Below are 15,068 nucleotides of genomic sequence, written 5' to 3'. Positions count from 1 at the left end.
TTACCATATATGGACGTATGCAGATTGGGTTGACATAGTAACTTTACGTCACGAGCCAATGCCATTTTCGCTCTTACAGCTGAAGGTTGATATACCCCTTATTGTGTCTTTGATTTCTTCCATAACGATTTGCATCACAGATCATTTGGTTTCCAGTTTTTATGCTGATTGTCAGGCCGTATGTCGACATTTCTGTATATGCTGCTTCTCTTTTTAGTTTACAACTACCTGTATCTATTCTCCCGGGTAAATATTTTTTTTCAAATTGCACACAAAAGTGTTCAGCTCTGGCACCTTCAACTTGAATATTTGAACAGGATTAAGCAAACTACGGTTGATTACTTACCCCATCCCGCTGCAAAGTAGAAAGTCATACGTTTGGTTTCCCCGTCGTCAAAGACATTAACAATTTTAATGTACAGTTGAACTCCCTCGACCGCCATCCAACAGAACGCTGCCGTGAAGAAGAAATGTAATAGTATGGCCACCATCTTGCAAATACCCTAGGACAAAATGTTAGTTCACAAATCAAGCGATTAGAGTTTCGGCGTAAGGTAGTGGACCAGACCACAATGGGTAGCGCAGCCACGCTTTGCATATAGGAATGCGAGAAAACAGCATTGTAAAATTTTCATTTTCTTGAAACTTTCACAATAGGGTTGGAATCAGAAGCAATTTTGAAAATGGTATTATAAACGTGGCATCACCATGCTCCGGGTTTCAATGTAAAATGGTAAGATATGCCTGTTCTACAGTCTAACGGCATTTGCAACGGTATGTTTCGAAACATTATGTTGTGGGACAGATAACCAAACCAGCTTTAATCTTCTCCTACATGTTTGAGGGTTGAGATTTGTCGTACAGTGCTGTCACCAGCTCAGAACCAAAGACTATAGCGATACGATAGCTTTCCATAATAAATTATTCGTACTCTTTTTTTTCTTGGCTTTGTCCATAGCAATTTAGGCCGTTCATCTTTCTATAACTCGCCGAGAGGAGAACAAAAAGCAAGGATCCTTACCGCGTTCTCCGTAGCATCGATGCCGGCTAGGAAGATTATCTGACCGATGCCAATAGCGATACACAGATTAAGGTGTATAACCCTTTCCTGGGTGAAATTCCTGTCAAAGTGACCAAAGTCTTTGTTAAAAGATTCAATACCTTCATATTGTGAAAATATGATCACGCGTTCATAAGAATAATATTAAGTTTTTTGCAACGAAAAATAATGAAATGTCTCTGTGCTACTTGAGAAAAATGTCGCGGGTAATTAAAACACGCGCACAGTAAACGCAATTTCTTGGTTTTTAGGGGGAGGGGGTTGACTGTATTTCGATTACCGTGCGCAAAATTCGCACCACATGATTTTATATCACAATATCTCGCTACACGTTTTATGTATTGCAAAATATCGCGCTATGTTGTTTGAGCGTACCAGGCCAGTGCCGTTGGGCACTAGCGCTATACAAGCTTTCTTTTGCAGGTGTAAAATAACGTAACAGTCATTTTGGATGTACTGTTGAATTCATTTCATTCTGATGGTTGCGTCATTGTCAAGTTGGCAGAAACTGTGTCTGAAAAGAAAAAGTTGCAGGTGATTCATCAGATTAAACATTCGGTGTGTAACTACATTGCTACAATTTGTTGCAATTTCATAGCGACCTAATTACGATTGTAGGTATGCTATACAGGAAGAGGCTTGGTTGGATTTTCGCACTCCCAACCTTTCGTTTAGCCTAGAGAAGGGGGTTAAGGTCAAACACAATAAGTTGCGTTTACCGTGTGCGTGCTTTTATTACCCACGGCCTCTAACACTGTCTCTGTTTTTATTCCATTGCATATTTTTCTTAAATAGTTCGCTGCAGCTGATGCCTTCATAGGCATTAGTGTGGCACGGATGACTTCACTGTCTGCGCCCCGAATACCGATTTTTACAGAAATACAGATAGTCGACCGCCAAGCTTGCTGCAGCAACCCCTCACTACCCCTTCTTCCAAAGACTACGTCTTAAGTTTAGAAACCAAATTTCATAAACCACGTGCAAGAGGTCACCTTTGGAATATCCGAGAGGCGTGATTTTGTCTCAGAGATGCCAGCTTGATTATTTGAATTATAGCAGACGACAATGCCACTCTACGATAGTTCCCCTAATAATGTCGATTGTGAAATATTGCTCTATTTGAAGATGGAAAAGTGTTTCTTACCCGAGAAGAATGTAGATTACTATAGTAACAGACAAGCCCAGTATCGATAAACTGCATCCTACGATGGTGATGATACTCAGCGCTTTTTGATGTGACTCAAGGCCCGTTTGGGAGTTGTTCTGAAAACATTAAAAGCACGAAAGGTAAGTGCTCTATCATTGATGTGTGTTTTTTGTCGAGGTACTCTGTCCAAAGTAGCCTTGAAAAAACTTCACTACATGCTAGAAACCAACCACGGAAGTGTCAAAACTTTGGACACTGACGTGGCTCTTTCCATGCAATGATTAAATATGGCTGAGAAATGGAATGTTGTGGGACTTTCAGGACAATTAATAAAGTCAATCGATTTGTTAATCGACGCATTCATGTAAATTCGTACGGGTGTTTTAGTACTTAAGCTACATATATATATATATTTCTGATGGCTGGATGTAACATGATTAATGCATTGAGATCATGCACCGTTCTCACCTCACTCTCGTCCCATAGTCTCATCAGGACTGCAAAGTTTGTCAGGTGAAAGCAGTGACATACAATTACGCCCCCTACGTCCATGAACGTGGTGCAGCCACTGGCGTTCCATCCTCCATCCTGACTGAAAGAGAACGAGTCAAATTTGATTTAACCCAAAGTCTATACAAGAGTTGCTGAACAGTCGACAAGTTTAGTTCAGTCTGTTTGGTCACCGTTGAGGGCGCATTTAAAAGTCGTTGGCGGTAATTAAAGTCGCAATGAAATGAATAATGTTGTGTTTAGTTGTTGCTTAACAGCTATTTAGGGTCTTTTTACTAATAAACTCTAATGATATTTAAATAGTAGTGGCATTTCATTTGTGTTTTGAATAGAAAGACCGATACATTCTACTGTACGCCTACAGTCCGATTTCTTTGATTTGGCCAGTCTGATGACCCGGGGACCAACGGAACCTATCTCGATGGTGTAACTACAGGACGAAGAAAATCTCAATGCATGCTGTTCAATTGTCAACTTGGTCTCACCTGTAGTGTTTGAAATCCCAAAACTCACAGCTCGGGAAACTTCCAGCGACGTCATCACCACGGAGAAGGGGAAAAGTAAAGACGGCAGGGCTGTCATCAGGCAAAGTGTCGTTGAGGGCGGGGTACACCCGACTCGATAGAATCGGACTGTTCAGGTAGCCGTTGCCAACTCTGTTTATATGAAAAGCAGGGCGGAAGACATTTGTACAAACGTTTTAACATTTTTGTCAATGTACAACATGAAACGTTCCGTCTTGTAAATATGTGCATACGAAAACAAATGTCAGGAACACAATATCAACACTTTGAAATGTTTACTCAGCAATTGTGAACTACTAGTACTCTATGAATAATTTGTCGTTCATATAAATTTAAGTTGTCCTGTTAGGGAAACGTTCATTTGGGTTCGAAGATAAGAATTTGCCCGTTTATCGATTGTCGTAATACCATTACATTTGACTAGAGGATAGATCTGGCCAATATCCCCACTCGATAATGTGCAATGGTAATAACATTACCTCTGATAGGACTTGTTGACGAGTATTTCTGTATTTTGGTACAAGATATTGATAACATAGCCCTCACCTGAAGAAAGAAAAAAACAAAAAAGCAAATAATTATCAGGAAAGAACGGGGATGACGGACAGAGAAAGACAAAGATAGATACACAGATAGAGCAAACTCCGATATAGACAGACAGATGGATGATATACAGATGGGAATAGATGGGACAGATAAAATAGACACTGTCAGATTTAAGCATAAAGATACATGGAGAACAGGTGGGTTATTTAATTTGGATCGTTTCGAAAACAGATTTCACTCTCTTTTGAAATGATTGTTTTCCATCGATGAATCATTGGTGTTATTACATGGCAAGTTTACAAACGAATAGTCATTCTGTATCGATAAGTCGGATACTGGTTGAAGAATTTCTACAGGTAAATTACTTAAGTGGAATGTGTCAGGTAGATGTATACTGAGGGAGAAAATCGGTCGTTAATAAGCTTACCTGCACTAAGGCAGAAAAAAACAAAATTAAAAGACATTCTACAGTATTTTCATTGTATGAAAAACTCAATTCTATCTGTGTTTTCATTTTTAATCTACATCTATGAAGCTATACTGAAGACTGACGTTCACTTACCGTTGAAAAGCACCTCGCCCGGAAGAAATAAACTCGCCGATGTGTTTAACTCGCTCCCGTTTGTAGCCGGGAAACTAATACCGGTAAAATTGCCACCTACGATGCTGTGAGCTTCTATGAGAACACCTGTGAGATACATGGAACAAGAAAAGAGAACAGGTGTACTTAATATGGCCTGTTACAAACGTTGTTTCTCTCAACATAAGCTTGAGTACATATATTATCCGAGAGAGAATATCACAACGTGATGGAGCTGAAAGAGGAAACTTACGAGTATAAAATCTAAAATTATTAAAGATTACAGCAACTAGCCCTGTGACTTTATATTCATCAATCGGATCTTAGGTGAATGACCTCGAACGCGAAGGGTATGCACGACTATCAACACAGGAATACAGTCCGTTGAATAGGTGATCAAAGTCTACTCTCAAATTCTATTTACCGAGTGAAGTTCGTGTAAGTAAATTAACCATAGTACCTTGCATCGACGGTTACAAGATGTGAGAGATTGAGGTTTACACCAATACAGACGATGTGCCTTTATTAGGAACTAGACGAACAGACAAGACAATGACGTCATAAAGCATTTTCGCTCGCCGTTCAAAGGCTCGTCACTCTGTCAAAGTATATGTAATTGTCCATCCTTAAGATTACTGATAACAAAACGTGAACAGACTTTACCTGGCATTTTGTAATGTAGGGTGACGGTATTATTGGTCACGTAGCGAGTCTTAAGTTCTTCAATCAACTCCAGGCTTAGTTGTTCTAACTCGATTGCAACGTCCATGCAAATGTCACGACACAATTCCAGTTCATTCTGAAAGAGAGTTATACATATATACATACATACATACATACATACATACATACATACATACATACATACATACATACATACATACATACATACATACATACACATACATACATACATACAAGCACGCACGCATGCATTCTTGACCTCATGGCTCGAGAAGGTTGTTCTAAATGTGTAAAAACACACGAAAATAGACAATTTATGATTTTAACATCCCGACAGGATGTATCGGATAGAGATGTTACCTACATTTGGACTGAAAGATAACAAGTTGTTCACAGTATCGCTGAAAACCGCCTGGAATGCGTCAATAACAGTTTCCATTGTCGGTTCATCACGCTGTAGAGCATTCATCTCATCAAACTTGTGAAAGGAAAGAGGAAAAAGAACATTTGTATTATGAATTCCGCGCAGAGCCTGATCAAACATGGCCGTAATTTTGTATCCTCGTTCCAAGGAAAGAAGAAGGTGGTACACAGCGGCAAGCATCTGTGAAATAACCTTACATTTCTTCCACTACATGTCAGAGCATGGAGGTATAGGACGGGACGTGGAAACCCATATCGGTATACTATCATTGAGAAACAGATTAACTCAGATTCACTCAATATTTTTTCCGACCAGAATAGAGATTCTTTCATTCTATAATGTGAAAAGCGTATATCAGACCCTATATAAACTATTAAGGTTTATATATTTTAGGGAAGTGTCTTTTTGGAAACGACTGCATGCTACTCTTAGTATATCCTACTATGAACACTTAATTGTCTATTGACGCCTGTCCATCAATCCCTAATTAAATTAAGTCCTACCTTTTGCTGCCATTTCGACATGGGGTCAAAGGTCGTACACACCCGGTCAGTCGTTCTTTTAACGATATTACATGATGTCAGCTGATTTCCTGTTTGAGCGAATGAAGCAATGATAAAGTTACAGGTATTTTGAATTACATTGTGACGTCATAAATACTTTTTGGAAAATTTATTAATCTGAATGTCTAAAAATATGCAACGTACATGTCATTACATAAACAAATAAATGAGGAACTAAATATAATAAATCTTACATAAGGCCAGGAAGAAAAATAAATTGTTCACCGGAATCGCCGCTTCTACTTTGGCATATTTGGAATTTTTTTTTTTTTTGATCTTGGCAAATTCTTACTTCCGCATTACAAATATTTTTAGTACTGCCGCTGGTGGCGCCCTACACTGTGTAGGGTTTTCGCGGGCACGGGATTTTGAATGAGACTTCATACGTGTTCGGACTTTTAAGTTGACCGCCAACACATTGTTGTGACGTCTGAATTTGGCGAATCACGACGCAAAGTGGGTCGATTTGACCAGAAATTTGCTCGTTTTGTAAAGGTTAGTACATGTCACATCATGAGTATTAATTTGATCGCCAACATTCGACGTGATTGCCAACAGTTAGTTCCAGAGACGCTATTCTAGTATTCAGTGTTTGTCCTGATATTACGTTCGGCGATTTGTTCAACAAGATCGTGACAGCAGATGGACGGTGCATCCGATTGAATGAAAATTGCATCGAAAGTATAAAAATGTACGGCAATGACAAAACACATGGTTGCGTCGATGTTAAAGTACGATCTGAATGATGACTATATAACTTCACTCTGATCACAGTACAGTGTTTAAAATGTGTGTATATAGACAGTGGTAAAGAGGCCAAAACATGGGGCCAAAGTAAAATAAAAAAACTCAGATGCTAGGTCCCACCAGGACAATATTAAAGGACAATACTGAATTGTTGAATTTCAGTGATTTGCTGTACATTTCAGTTTTATTCCGAGAGAATGTTGAAATGCTCAGAATATGTTGTGCAAACACTAACTGTGACTGTAATGGCCTATGTTATTGTTGGGAAATATAGTATTGAATTCAGTTACCAGTATCAGTGTTTCTTGTCTGAGATATTTCTGGTAAAAAGGGAAACAATTATCTTGCCTTGTCTGCATCTGTGCAAAAATGCCAGAGAACCGCGTTTACCTTCGGCCTAAAAAAAAAATAAAAAAAAAAATTTTCGCTCGCCGCTCCTGGGACTTGGTCCAAAAAATCCGATGAACAAGATTTTTTTTTCTCTGGCCTAAGATGTTGCCAACCATACTGAAAAAGACTAGTGGCCGTTCTTACCTGCTACAATATCTACGTCTTGAAGACATCGATAACAGTTACACACGCTTGTTGCTACAGAAACGAGACAGAGTTTGATTAAAATACGCCTCAACTATGTCAATGGTATATATCTCATCCATATCTTATCAGGCAGGCATCTGTATACACAACATAGTCCGTGTGCAAAACACAAATACATCATTTTCGCTTTTTAAGATTCATCAACTTGACTAATCGACGAGATATTCAGATTGCAACTTATTATGACAAAATACACATATATGCACTTATTAAATCTTAACTTTAGATACCACTTCATTCTTATTACGTTTAAATATAAAATTTGCTTACTGTCAGAAAAGAATATGTGCTGTGGACGAAGAGTAACATCTTCACTTGACAAAACTTCTCCTAATTTTGGGAAGAAGGTAAAAGAAAAAAATTATGATTTGTTATCGTCTTAATCCAGTAGATACAGGCAAGAAAAGTGACACTTCTCTACAAGAAATACTACAGAACAGCCTTATTAAAGAGCCACGGCAGATTTATAAAATGATTAATTCCACACATTTAAGTGCATTTAATTCAAGAAATTTCGTTCTTGAATTTCTCCTACTGCCATTTGAGTATGGATGAGAAATAATGGTCATCAGAACACTTTATTTGAGGGGTTTAAATACTAGCAGTATGAAAGTTAACATGTAAGTAGATATTTACATAATAACTATGTAGTTTTTCTCGACAAATGATCATCAACACAAATCCTTACAGTTTGCCCTCTTCTCAAAATTGTGAAAGATACCAAATTAAAGATGAACTTGAAATTTGCCTTAATTTCTTTGGAAATATGCATGAATCGCAGCAATTGCTGAAATATTTGCAGTCATATTTGCAACAATATCTGAAAGTTTTTAATTTTCGTACAGTAGAAAATGTCTTTTCCTGTTGGTAATTGGAACATTTATAAAAACGATAGAACTGCTTCGCGACAAGAAATATTGTTTCTTTACCTGGGTTTGCCAAGTCGTCGTTCGTAAGATTTCTCTCACATCGGCAAACATAGAGGCCAATGTACCGTAGACATGCGTCTCCTGATGCGTAAAAACGAAATAAATTAATGATTGACATTCTATCTGACAATGTACAGCAAAAGGCCTAATAATGAGTAAGCACGCGTATACAGGGAAGGACTTTACCAGTTTGTAGCCGAAGAGACTGGTGGGCAGGGACAGACAGACAGACAGACAGACCGTGGGGGAGAGAGAGAGAGAGAGAGAGAGAGGGGGGGAGAGAGAGAGGGGGGACTCATAGCTTATATGGTTCGCTATGAAGCTGTAGCTGTAATCCAAAAACTAATATGCTTTAGATGAACTTGTCAAGCCCGACTGAAGTCAAACGCGCAACGAAACCACGCCAGCAACGCCACGTAGCACAAGTACACGGAGCCTGATATCATGAAATCGTGAGGGTTATATCGTTCCAGAGTCTTGAGAGAGACCCATCTATATGAACACCTACGACAGTAGCAATATACATTGGTTATGACTGGAACACATATTCACATCACAGGTACGAGAACTCTACCGCGATCTCGTAATCGTACTATCCAATCACGCTTACCTGTGGTACAACCTTCAGGCCGAGTACAGACACAGTCATATGACCCGGGTTGGTCTTTACACGCTAATATGTCATCACAAGGATCTGAATCACAGTAGTTCACGTCTGTTGGATCCGTAACACACGAGATATGAAAAAAAAGTAGCGATACAGAAAATTGCAGTTAACAAAGTCCATCGCTAATGCAAAATTTAAAGCAAAGACTTGAACGTATGAATTAGAATTCTAGAATTTTCAACTTGAAGAATGAGCTCCTCATCTCTGTGTATGATATTTTCTTACACAAAGGAACACTTTTTAGTTTTGAACAAAACAATATGGCCAAATGCATAACAAATAAAACTTTAAATATGTGATTGTGGTTTTGGCCAACCGTCACAACTTCAACTCACCAATGACAAGCAGCTCCGAAGTTTGAGAGAGGCTCGGTTCGTACTCTCCCCCTGACACAGAGCACACGTATGATCCTGAATCGGTGATCTGTGCATTCACGATGACCAAGTGGTAGTCTCGACCTTCGTGAACGACGACCGAGAAGCGAGGATCCGCTCCGAGGAGATCTTGTTCTGTGCTGACGGTGTCGTCACTTCTCGTCCAGTTTTGGACACCGTACTTGTCACGTATGGAGCAGTTCATGAACGCCGTCATACCAACGTCGATGGTTACACTAACGGGCAATGTAACTAAAGCTTGCTTCCCTGATTTTAGAATAAAATTTATAAACGGTTACTTTCAAGACAGAACAACTTGCAATAATCTTAATCACGGGGTCTTTCACATACCGATTACTGATTCAATCACTGAGCAAATTGTCGTTTTATGTAATTCAGACGTTTGTGTCGCGTTTATTTATTTGTTTCAATGAATCGAACCTAGCCCATGTTTGATGTGTTGCCGTCTTTCCCCCTTTTTCGCATTTCTATATAAATAAACGTACACGTGAAATAGCTTTACTTCTTTATAACCATGTAAAGTGACAGAGATACACAATGCTTCACTAAATCGTTTCCGTCCTTTCTAGCTTGTCAATTTTGAATTAAATTATCTTCGATCACAGCTAAGGTAACGTACTTTTAACGTTCAACGTTGCATTATGGGATACTATTTTCAAACTGTATCCGACTGCTGTCACTTCGCACCAGTAACAACCACTGTCGTCCAACTGCGCAGAAGTGATGCGCAAATTGTATTCCCCTGCTGGATGGCTGCCGACGACAGACAGACGGCCACTGATGGCAGCCTCGATCTGAGTATCGTTACTGAGGGCGGTTCCATCTTTCCGCCAGACGACATCCCCTTCCTTGAAGTAGACTTCACAATTTAAATCAACAGTTGAATCAACGGTGACAGTTTTGCTCGTCGGCTCTCGAATAAAAGCTTGGACCTCTGAAATATACAGATTAAAGTTCTGAGAATAAAAACAAAATGTTTTCAAAATGTACTCTCATTTGACATTTTCAATTAAGACAGCAGATATAATATTGCCTGCACAGTGGCAATATGCAGGGAGAGAGAAACACACACACATTCAGACTTGATAATAACACGACAGTAACTCACGTGTGTAAAAACGTGAGCGAAAAAAAGAACAACAAAACATTAAAATAACACTCGCCAAACACGGCAAGGCTGTCTGTAGACAAAGTTCAGGATCATTGGTTTCAAACCTTAAAGATATGAGCACGTAATCACGCACCGAATGTTTAAAGGAAGTCAGCATATGCTGTAAAAGTATAAGCAGATACAGCAATATTCCCGATGCTCTGGTTCCCGAGGAAATAAACTCGGCACAATGAAAAATTTGAAGGTAAGAAAACCGAACCTACCGACCACGTCGACTGTAGCAGTATCTGACATCATTGGAGCACCGCCCTTGACAAAACATACATATGCTCCTTCATCTGACAAGGTCACGCTGTCTATAATGAGGTGATAACTCTCGGTACCATCGCTCTCAGCACTGATCGAGTAGTGAGGATTGGTAGTCGATCTATCGAGGGATATTGATTGAAAGTCTTTCAGCCATTCGACGTTGGATGTAGGCTGCTTATCTTGTATGCTGCAGTGCAGCGTTAAACTGCTCCCAACGGGGACCGTCGTGCTTTGCGGCTCCAAGAGGAAGGACTCAATGCACAAACCTGTAGACACGATATGCAAATGACGATGTATACTCTACCTCAGTCCGAGTAAAAATGACACTCTTCAAATAAATTCACTGAATCGTGCCAGTACATGAAATCACCTAAAAAGGCATTAAGGTAGTTCTTGCCTGGAAAAATCAAAAGATTCAAACTTTTGCTCAAACTTTCCTCTAGAAAACGTTCAACCCCTCTCTTTCAAAACCAAGAATAAATATTGAGGTCACAATGCAAATTCTGACACCAGAGAAACAAATTACCAAATATTAACCAGTACTTGAAATTCAAAATGGCCGCCATCCCCGCGTCATCTCTGAGGGGGGAATGTTATTTTTGATTTTCACAAAAACAATCTGGTCAAAACTTTATTTACTCCCCATGAGCTTACACATTAGCCCCCACAAGTGGTAGGCCAAGAGAATATTGTAAACGTTTGAGAGTCCGAATATATGTCTTTGAGGCGAATCCTACCTATAAGCATTGTACAGTGTGGAATATGACACGACGTGATAAATCGGATATGGCATCTAATGATAACGTATATTTAAAGTGATACTATGCTATTTGATGAAGCATCAGACAATATGATGTGGAGTATATGATGTGATATGACGCGTTTTGATATGATTATGATATAACGTGATGTGATATGATGTGATGTGATGTGATACGATATGATGCGTTACGACATGATATTGTTTCGGAGATGTTTGCGGCAACTTTCGAAGTTCACAGTCAAAGTGTGTTCCGTATTTCAGCAACGACGCGGGAGACGTTAAAGTTTAAAAGCTTGTTGGTAAAATGTCTATTCTTGGTGGCCTAAATACTGTGAAAGTGTGTCGAGTCTGGTATCGTTTTCCTGTTGCAATGTCATTCAAGTCCTTTTCGTAAATGCACTTGAAAATATTTGAACAAGAAAGGCAAAGAAGCATAGCCGACTTTCACTGAAGATTTTGGGCGCGTTTTTTGACACTGTGATCTCGCTCGCGTCATCAGTCGACATGTCGCTACCACCAATCTATTCCTGTCGTTCAGAAAGATGTGGAGGCATTGGAGTGCGTCTTGTTGTTATGGCGACTTCATACATAATGAGATAAGCTTGTGTACACAAATATCACCAATAACTGCGCGTGAAGAGATTAAAGTAGAACCCTTCAGTTTAAACTTTCTCCAATCGTCTGTAAAATTCTCGGCATGGATATTACAGACAAAAACACATTCAATAATCATTATCATTCAAGAAAAATTGCATTAACAGGTCCAAGGAAGAAACAGAAAATACAATAACAGTGACTATAGGATCATCGTGAACGCCTGTCCAGTGATGGTATAGATCGGCCATCATCCGGTGCCTCACGATCCATGCGTCATATCAGAATGCGTGTCAATATATCTCTATGTCACCAATTCGAATTAGTCTTGCATCTGATTCAGCACAAATGGCACCCATCCTAGTGATATTCGGGGATTATTATCTAAAGTTTTGCTCGGTACCGAACACATCACTACCAGACTTAATTTAGTAATTTCGTTATCACACATGCATACTTTGGCAATATGTGAATTTATGGGGCATCCCGAAATTACAGGCAAAATTGACGGCCGTTTAGACTTATATTCTATAAACACGACAGGAACTTATTTGGGATAATCGGCTAGTGAAGTATTGTCTGTTTCATCTGCAAATATAAGCTCGTCTGCTTTTCAAGTTACGCACTTGTTTTTGGGAGTAATTTGTAATATTGCAACATTCAACTATAGGGAACCCGACACTCTTGAGAAATTTGAAAAAATATAAAGACCAAATTATCCCATGTTAGTTTTAATCATGTTAATAATGATTGTTCAAAATTCCGCATTTGGGCTATACCACTTATTTTGAGGCTGTGTATAGTAAGCGTAAAGTGTGGAGAATTTCAATACTGAGCAGTCAACACAGGTTTTCACAATTTGGAGGACATTTGAATGAAGGACGAGAGGAAGAGTAAAGCATGGGGTGGAGAGGAAATTGGGCTGCTTTCTGGTTTCTGTGAATATACTTCAATCCAGTACGACAGTTACGTGGTCTGGCAAAGAAAGGGTCCATTTGTCAGTCGCTTCCCGTCTGCAATCAGAAAGAGCGTCGACGAGTAACCACTCCCAATGCATATATGCATGATATCTGGTAATTATAGTAGTAGGGCGGTCAGTAAGTCAGTTTATCGCCATATCAGGCGTTCCTAAGTCAAAAAGACGATGTTAGAAAATTTGTAAGCAGGCGAGGGACGAACTTGACGAAAGTCACGTAGAGTAGGTCATGGCACTTTGAATTGGTTTATTATGTGCCGCATCACATTTTACACGAGTGAAATTATTTGTGAGAGATTTTACACGAGCTATTCATACATTTTCCTACTGGCTCGCGTATAAATGTTCAAATACCTCGCCTAAACGATTTAAAAAACTACAGTTTTGAGGAACATGAAACCCTAAAAGTCCACGGAACAACAATATGGCCACTCAGCAACACTGTGTCAGTACGTATTGGCATCTGCTTATTGGTAAACTTTCAAATGTGTCAATTGTCTCATTTGGATAACTAATTGATGATAATATCAAATGCAATTTCACAATCTGGGCATTGACAAAAGTCTAAAAAATTCTGAGCACAGCAGTTCTACCGCTCATGATGTATTGTTGACAGTCCTCTACGAGCAGACGACATGCAAAACACATTGGTCAGGAATATTTTTTCGTAAACGCTGTCTGCCGAACTACTCACATATTTCATTACGCAATGGTAAAATATTGAAAGTCAACAGCATAATTTTGATCGTAAATGACGTTTCGGGGAGTTATGGGAGCTGGTCGTTCATCTGTTTTTACGCGAACATCCCAACGATATCGCTGTAAGTAGTTTGGGTCACAGGAAAGATAATACCATTCATATCTTTCCTAACGATAGGAGAATGACAATACACACATGGCATGCATGATCAAGTGTATTACGTATCACTAACAATCAAAGTTATCGACGGCGAATCATTCAACAACAACTCTCTCTCTCTCTCTCTCTCTCTCTCTCTCTCTCTCTCTCTCTCTCTCTCTCTCTCTCTCTCTCTCTCTCTCTCTCTCTGAACATGTGCAATATGAGGAGATACACAACAGATATTCCCAGAAAATGATAACAATCAACATGCTATGAACTACCACATATTTCCTAATCCCTCGCGTTGTTTTCCCTACAGCATGTTTTTTTTAGCGCGCGACAGAAAATTGCACTGTGACTTCAAGGCCGGAAAGACTTGTCGACAAATGTACAAGCTGAGGGCATAGATGCGACGTATGAATAGGGTAGGCTGATATGAGAAGTTGAAATATGGAGTTCCTTACCTGTTGTCAGCATCTTCATTAAAGAGCTTATAAAAAGAGCCGAACGAACCATGGAAACTCGTGCCTCAAACTCAAGCATGCCGTCTCTCCGGGAAATGTTCATTGCTGTTGGTTACGTTCATGAGGCTGGGTTCATACGTCACATCCTCTTTGGTGATTTCAGACGATCACCTGCGAAGCCAAAGATTCCGATTCCCGCCGTTATGATGCGACCGATTATGATGCGACAATGAATATATTACAAACCTTGTGAAAACATCAAAATTAAAATGGATAAATGGCATCCTTACAAGTGTCCCTATAAATCCCCAATGATATTTTCACATTCTCTTATTAGATATAAAATCTAATATATTTTTTACAGTTCTCAGTGATATTAAAAACGACTTGAAGATATTATTTTCTCATTTTATTAATCAAACGCATGCAAATTTCAATAACATATATCGAAGCACAGACTCGAAGAGTACGCCGAGAGTGCGCGCCTCAGTTTAACGAGTAAGAGAAGTCAAGCGATCTCTTAAATTTCCCAGTCGTGCTTTTTCTCGGAAGAGTGAAGTTGACGATAAATTCTGAGTCTCTGTCTATCGATTCCGTCTCTATCCGCGAGAACACAGGTACACGTAGTACCGTTTGT

The 15,068-nt window shown here is 39.3% G+C and overlaps 2 protein-coding genes and 2 long non-coding RNA genes across 4 annotated transcripts; all 4 read right to left on the bottom strand.

Annotated features, from left to right (window-relative positions):
* Positions 1–353: 353 nt before the first annotated feature.
* On the bottom strand, positions 354–2,325 carry LOC139136321 (uncharacterized). Its single transcript, XR_011553182.1, has 3 exons — positions 2,205–2,325; positions 1,022–1,121; positions 354–503 (listed from the first exon to the last, which is right to left on the bottom strand). It is a non-coding gene; the product is annotated as an uncharacterized lncRNA (long non-coding RNA).
* A 122-nt stretch (positions 2,326–2,447) lies between these two features.
* LOC139143800 (adhesion G protein-coupled receptor L3-like) lies at positions 2,448–5,160 on the bottom strand. Its single transcript, XM_070714366.1, has 6 exons — positions 5,031–5,160; positions 4,350–4,475; positions 3,721–3,787; positions 3,203–3,373; positions 2,676–2,799; positions 2,448–2,498 (listed from the first exon to the last, which is right to left on the bottom strand). Exons 1-6 carry the CDS (start codon positions 5,134–5,136, stop codon positions 2,448–2,450), a joined length of 645 nt encoding a protein of 214 aa, XP_070570467.1. The 5' UTR covers positions 5,137–5,160.
* Positions 5,161–5,978: 818 nt separating this feature from the next.
* Positions 5,979–7,726, bottom strand: LOC139136246 (uncharacterized). The gene is made up of 3 exons (XR_011553177.1): positions 7,653–7,726; positions 7,320–7,373; positions 5,979–6,067 (listed from the first exon to the last, which is right to left on the bottom strand). It is a non-coding gene; the product is annotated as an uncharacterized lncRNA (long non-coding RNA).
* A 35-nt stretch (positions 7,727–7,761) lies between these two features.
* Positions 7,762–14,444, bottom strand: LOC139143794 (peroxidasin-like). The gene is made up of 7 exons (XM_070714354.1): positions 14,432–14,444; positions 10,748–11,059; positions 9,993–10,307; positions 9,314–9,619; positions 8,922–9,026; positions 8,312–8,392; positions 7,762–7,799 (listed from the first exon to the last, which is right to left on the bottom strand). The coding sequence occupies exons 1-7, from the start codon at positions 14,442–14,444 to the stop codon at positions 7,762–7,764; spliced, it is 1,170 nt and encodes a 389-aa protein (XP_070570455.1).
* Between the last annotated feature and the right edge of the window lie 624 nt (positions 14,445–15,068).

This window comes from Ptychodera flava, chromosome 1, assembly GCF_041260155.1.
Source record: "Ptychodera flava strain L36383 chromosome 1, AS_Pfla_20210202, whole genome shotgun sequence".
NCBI lineage: Eukaryota > Metazoa > Hemichordata > Enteropneusta > Ptychoderidae > Ptychodera > Ptychodera flava.
This window is presented reverse-complemented; position numbering and strand designations above follow the sequence as displayed.